This window comes from Setaria viridis, chromosome 8 (genome assembly GCF_005286985.2).
Source record: "Setaria viridis chromosome 8, Setaria_viridis_v4.0, whole genome shotgun sequence".
Taxonomy (NCBI): domain Eukaryota; kingdom Viridiplantae; phylum Streptophyta; class Magnoliopsida; order Poales; family Poaceae; genus Setaria; species Setaria viridis.
The window spans coordinates 35,871,598-35,878,131 of NC_048270.2; the positions used below are offsets into that span (position 1 = coordinate 35,871,598).

General features: G+C 44.3%; 2 protein-coding genes across 2 annotated transcripts; both read right to left on the reverse strand.

Annotated features, from left to right (window-relative positions):
- Positions 1-2,615: 2,615 nt before the first annotated feature.
- On the reverse strand, positions 2,616-3,544 carry LOC117834597 (uncharacterized). The gene is made up of 2 exons (XM_034714141.2): positions 3,209-3,544; positions 2,616-3,137 (listed from the first exon to the last, which is right to left on the reverse strand). The coding sequence occupies exons 1-2, from the start codon at positions 3,542-3,544 to the stop codon at positions 2,616-2,618; spliced, it is 858 nt and encodes a 285-aa protein (XP_034570032.2).
- An 834-nt stretch (positions 3,545-4,378) lies between these two features.
- On the reverse strand, positions 4,379-5,645 carry LOC140223666 (protein ALP1-like). Its single transcript, XM_072295734.1, has 2 exons — positions 4,907-5,645; positions 4,379-4,824 (listed from the first exon to the last, which is right to left on the reverse strand). Exons 1-2 carry the CDS (start codon positions 5,643-5,645, stop codon positions 4,379-4,381), a joined length of 1,185 nt encoding a protein of 394 aa, XP_072151835.1.
- Positions 5,646-6,534: the final 889 nt, after the last annotated feature.

A 6,534-nucleotide genomic window follows, 5' to 3' on the forward strand; every position in this document is an offset into this window, starting at 1 on the left:
TTTTAGCAGATCTGTAATTTGCACCCCTTCTCTGTGCCCCCAGCGCCGCCACTCTTCCCTGCACCACCGATGCCATTGTTGCTTTTGCCAGACCTTTGAGAGAGAGATCTGCTACAACTCCTTCCTTCTTCCATCTTTCTCAAGGTCGACTAATGCACGTCAAGAAGATAGGGAAGAAACTCGAGAAGACCTAGGGGGATACCGCGGCCACCAGTAAGTTGAGATCTAGATCCAAAAAGGGCAAGGAGCCTGCGCTGCTGGTGCCAAAGTGTGGCCCAACAAAACAGACTGCGCCGCCACCCCCTGGGGTCACCTGGCAGCACTCCGTGATGAAGGAGCCGGTGGTCCAGGCTTTGGTCGACGCGAAGCTTCTTCAACCATAGGTTGAACTTGAATGGAGTCCTGCATTTAGGAATGCGTGGCAGTTTGAAGAGCACTCTAAGGAGACAGTCATGCTTGCTCATTTCGTCGAGAGAGGACTAGCGGTGCCCACTTCCGACTTCTTCAGAGGTATTCTCGGGTACTACAACTTTCAGTTAGTCCACTTGAATCCGAATGGTGTGCTCCACATGGCTATCTTTGTACACTTGTGTGAAGTGTACCTGGGTGTTTTGCCCAGTCTTTATCTGTTTAGGAAGTTATTTTGCTGTAAACCGCAACCCAGTGCGACTAGAACAGAAGTGTTTGGAGGGGCTGGGTTTTAGCTGAGGAACTCGAGTGCTTATCTTGAGTATGACCTGCCCGACTCCCATGGTGATTAGAAGAAGAGATGGTTTTATATTGGTAATCATGATCCTGTCTTACCAGTAGTCACCGGCCATGCTCCAAAGCATGCAGACAATTGGGTGAGTGAGCCCGAGGACACCCCTGAGATCACTGACCTGCTGACTCAGATTGCCAAGTTAAGGTCTTTGGGTTTAACTAGCATCAATGTGGCTGCCAGTTTTCTCAAGCGGAGAGTTCAGCCCTTGCTGCAACGAGCTCACTCAGGCTCCGAGTACTCGGGCTTTGATGACCCGTCGCGTATGTCCCCTGAAGATATATCTAATGACGATGTGGAAGCGTTGTTGGGTAAGTTATTCAAGAACTATCAAGGGGTACCAGTACTTCCGGGAGTTCTTTATCAGTTTTATGGTTGGTATGGACCAACAAAGGTATTTTCTTCTTTCTTTTGCTTAATTTGGGTAGTCGAGGGCATAGTAACACTTTTTGAGTAACAATTATTGGCTTGTGTTTTGTAGTCTTGGGTGCGTTTTGGTTTCTTGCCATCGTCTGAGGGCAGAGAAATTGCTGTGGTTGACACTGATGATGCTCCTTCTCCTCCTGCCAAGAAACAACGAGTAGTGCGAAAAAGGGCTGCTGCTCAGCCTATTTCATCTTCGTCGAGTTTGACCCCCGAGGGGTCACAAAGTACCAAGGTACGTAGTCGTGTATTGTATTCGAGTACTTTTTGGAAAGTCATTACTTTGCAGAATACTGATGATATTAGTCTGTTGAAAAGGCCGACGACTTGACATTCGGTGGTGATGAGGCTAATTTAGATGAGGTAATCGCAATTGCGAAACATGCAGCTGCCAGGGATGCGGCTATTGCAGAGCCGCCTGCTGAGGTGCTGCCTGTGAACTTGGGGTCCAAAGCTTCCGAGCAAGTGGCCTCTATGCCGGTGGTCTCTGAGTTGATAGCCCCCGAGCGGGCTACTGGGCCATCGGTTGATGAGTCTACAGCTTCTGAGCTGGCTGATGTGGTGAGGACACCGGCGGTGGTTGCTGACACCTTATTATCTGAAGATGTCGCCAGTGGTGAGTATGCGATTTATTCTGGTAGTTATGCATACGTAGTCTCAACCTTGGTTCTGTCAGGACTTGGCGGCGAAATGGAGGGCCTTCCTTCCGTAGCCCCTGTGGTGCCGACTATTGAATCGGTGGTACCCGAAAAGAAACATGTTCGTTTGCCACCGTGATCATCCCGGTGAGGGTTTGTGCAATGTCTCCTTTTTATGATTTTGTACTCTGTAGCTATTTTTATGATCCTGCGACTTGGTTGATCTAGTATGCGTTTGGATGGGAGACAATGTAGAACGGGATGGTCCCGTTTCAGTTTTCTGGGATGGGATGATACTATTTCATGTTTGGTTAGAGGGACAGGGGCATCCCTATTTTTTGTTTGATTTGAGGGATAAATATGGGATGGGACGATCCCGTTTTCTGTTTGGATCGAGGGACAACTGGTTATGATAACCTCCCGCACAAATACGGTGACATTACCTCCTACCTCACCTCCTACCTCTCATACCTTCTTTCTAACAATAATTGCAGCTTTCCTTTTGATATAAATACAACTTTCAATTTTTTTGGTTACACAATATATATAGTCCGAACCATATATAATTCATTTACCATCAAATGACATTCATATACAGATGGTATTTACCATACTTCCATTACATCAAATTCATGCCTTACACAAAATAGAAAGTTCAAGGCATCCAAGATAGGCCACAGTTAGCAAAAGAAATATGACAAAAGAGATGTTACAACTATCAGGTGTAACAAACATGGCCTAGTTAGCAAAAGAAAGCTTTACCACTATCACTAGTTGTATGTTCCAAAAGCACCCTACTGTCCAGGGAACCTCTCACTAACAAACATAGCCAGCCAATGTAACTGGTGCTCAAATGGCAAGCCATAGAAAGCTTTACCAGTGAGAGGATTGGCCACCAGATGAGCATAGTACGTGGATATCTGAAGATCATTAAAGCCTGAAACTGAAAGGCTATTCACTTTAGCAAAGAGATCTTCTGGCAGCTCATTGTTTGATTTAGCAACCTGCATTATAGCCATGGCAAGCTTGTCACCAACTTTGTTGAACGCACCAATCAGTCCATCCTCTTCACTTTCAACAATCTTGGCCCTCTTGTTAGGTCTTGCATTAGATGTTGCTCCTTCCTCAAAAGCACTGCTAGGATCATCTCCTGTACCATTTGCAGCTCCATCTTCAGTGTCATCATCTTCTGTACCAAGAGGAGCACTTGAATCCTTTGCAAACTTGCCTGTAGCCATATCCTTCCCAAAGATTGTTTCCATCTCAGCATAGTTCTCAAGAGGCTTGTTTAAATACTCAGCATCAGCCTTGTGATCCTATAATGCAATAGAAATCAGTATGAAAAATATGATAAGAACAGACCACAAAACGATAGAAACTAGATTACGTGCACATGGCCATTGTAGTGCTCCTCGTCACGGGTGATGATGTAGTTATCTTCATCAAATCCAGATGCACTCAAGCTCTTGAGTCTTGTTATCTTGGCCCACTTTCTTTGCCATGTCTTTAGATGATTCTTAATCTGCTCACCATTGAGTGTAGTGTTGAATTTTTCATTGACAGCTCTAGCACATGCATTAAAATAGACCTTTTTGAAGCCCTTTCCTGTTTTAACACCACTAGCAACCACATTGGCAAGATTTTTCAGCATGAAAGTGGACATTGGCGCTGTCCAGGCAGCCACACTAGTACCTCTCCCAAGTCCCTCGACATGGCCGTCCATTGCCTGCCATGAACAAAAAAAACAGCAAGTATCGTATGTCAGTCCCTCGACATGGCTGTCCAACTCTTGAGCCTTTTTACTGCAACCTGTTCATGCAAAGAGCCCACATGAATGATACTGTCCAAATCAGCACAAACCACTTGGCTCACTGCATATATTTCCATGATTCCAGGGCACAATAAAAAAGATCATGAAAAAAGAAACGAGATCAGTAGGAGAACTACAACTGCACAATAAACAATAGCCACATGAGAAGGATGCTGGTGGTACGTAATCCTGAAATAACCAAAGCCACATGTGGTACATTTCAGTTAGCATAGCTATATTCTCTGGAGCATCAGAAAAATTATAAGTGGCAAGCAATTTAGCAATACACATCAAAAGTAAAAGCTTCAAGATATATAGCAGAAAAGCAACCGATATACGGTATACAATTGTAAATAAGCTTATCACACATCCTTAAGCTTATACGGTATACAACACTTCTGGTCCAATTTTTTGCCATACAGTTTTTTGACATAACAAAAACTAAACACCAAGCACAGCACAATCACAATAAGCTGCAAAGAAGAACTAAGAGCTAATAAACAGGAACCACCAAGCACAGCACAATCACAACACTTCTGAATGTTTTTTTCTTTGAAAACAAGAAGTCACAAACCAGTACACTATAGAAGTCAGTACACTATACCCAACTCCATCCTCCTCAATAATCAATATGAAAAATATTATCATGTCCGTACAACTGAAATATAGCAACAATATGTCCATACAACACAAATAAAACAAGAAAAATACTTGCGAAACTGAAATACATCAACAAACTAGTGGGTACTAATTAATATTGTTGTTTTGACGGTCTGCCCACATCTGATCAGCAATGCTTTGCCTAAAATTAACCATCTCGGTATGCTCACTTGCTTGTCCACTGTATGTTGTAGCATGGTTATAACTTGGCAAATTATTTTCTTCCATGAAGAACTCATCAATTCCATCTTGTATGACCCAATTGTGAATGATGCAGCAAGCAACAACAATATCGACTTGAGTCGGGAAAGGAAAGAAAGGAGTGGCATCATCTAGAATTTTGAATCTTCTCTTTAGACACCCAAATGCACGCTCTACTGTGATACGAAGAGATGAGTGCCTAAGGTTGAATAGCTCCTTCTCATTTTGTACAGGATTATTCCCCCACTCATTCAAGTGGTAACGAACACCACGAAAAGGGGGCAAGAATCCTGGTTTTGCTCCATATCCGGCATCAACTAGGTAGAATTTCCCTAAAATGTGATGGAAATTTGATCATATTTCTATTATATCAACGATTCATATGGAGAATTTGATATGCTATTAGTGTATTACCTTGTGGCACTCGAAGTCCATTCTCACGCTCCAAAGCATCTCGTAATACTAGTGCATCATGTGCTGTCCCCTCCCAACCAGCTAATACATAGGTAAACCGGAGATCAAAATCTACGGCAGCCATTACATTTTGAGAGGCATATGACTTCCTACCACGAAAGGATAACTCCATATCCTTAGGAACAGAGGCTCTTACATGTGTACCATCGATGGCTCCAATACAATCCTTAAAGTAAGGATCCCATCTGTGGTTTCCTAGAATTTTGGTAGGAGTTTCCAATGACGGTGGCCTAATTAATTCCCCTCGTAGCTCACCAACAGCACGAAGAACCTTGTTAAAATAACGGCTGACCGTTTCTCCAGATCTATCAAAATTAGTCCCAACCAATCTGTTCCTAAGGTTGTGCCCCACAGTATTTAGAAACATTGCTACTTGCTGCTCAACAGAACAATGGATGGTATCTTCAAGCAAACCACGATCCCTGAATAGGTTGCAAAATCGAAAGAACTTGGCTCTATTGAGTCTTAGCATGTTTACACAAACTATATCATCCTTCCAAATTTTGTTGTTTAGATATTCAAGTCTCATCCTATCCCTTTCATCGATAGGCCCATAAGTAATACCTTCTCTCCTTGCAGCTCGCTTACGTTTTCTAGACTCAATAATAACCATGGCCATCATTGACAACAACATATATGCAGCAGTAGTACAAGTAACAACCTTGGTTTGTTGATCCATCTATAGCACAAAAAACCAAAGAATTTAGGACTATATATATATACCACCAACCACTACCAGCACATCACAAAAATACATTGAATCCTACTGCACACACACATGTAACCAATACCGACATTATTGCACAAATGTATTCATTCAGAAATTGTGGTTGCGATGGCAGAAGCTAGCTTCATATTGGTGGTAATTAAGATAATCCAGTAAGGGAGCAAGAAAAGATAGAAAGACAGAGGAGAGTAATAATACTTTCAAGATACAAGGAGCATAGCACAAGGTGGATTTGTGTGATATTGCATATGAATTGAGTTGTGAAATGCACACATATTTGGCACACCCGTGATTTTGCTTGGCAGACTCCGCTAAATCCAAACACAATCGTTACTACCAATACAGCAGGATCTGAACATGAGTTTCAAGAGGGCATAAATATGGTCGCACCAAAACAAATCTCACAGCTGCCCGTCACCTACCTGGCGTTATGCGTAGTGACGAGTACGGAGCAAGTCAGCCGCGTCAGATCCCGGCCTTCCCGCTCCCGGCAGTGGCAACTAACCGACCGTGACAACACAAGCCAGGCCGGCCGCCGCACGTATGGCCGCGTACGAGGCCTCCGCGGAGTGCGCGTGCCAGCCAGGAGGATCCGGAGCGGTGGCCGGTAACCCGGATCTGCGGACGCCGTCCAGATGGCCGGTGCGCGGCGCCGCCGCTTTTTTCCGCTTGAGGAGTGGGCACTGTTTTTTTTCCGCGGACGGGAGGAGGGGAGTGGTGGGCGGTGAAGCGTTTTTCACGCGCGGGTCACGTGCACGAGCGACGAGGAACCGGGATGACCCCGTCCGCTCGTTTTTGCCGGACGGGGTTGTCCCGCATATTTGGGGTATATTCCCGATTC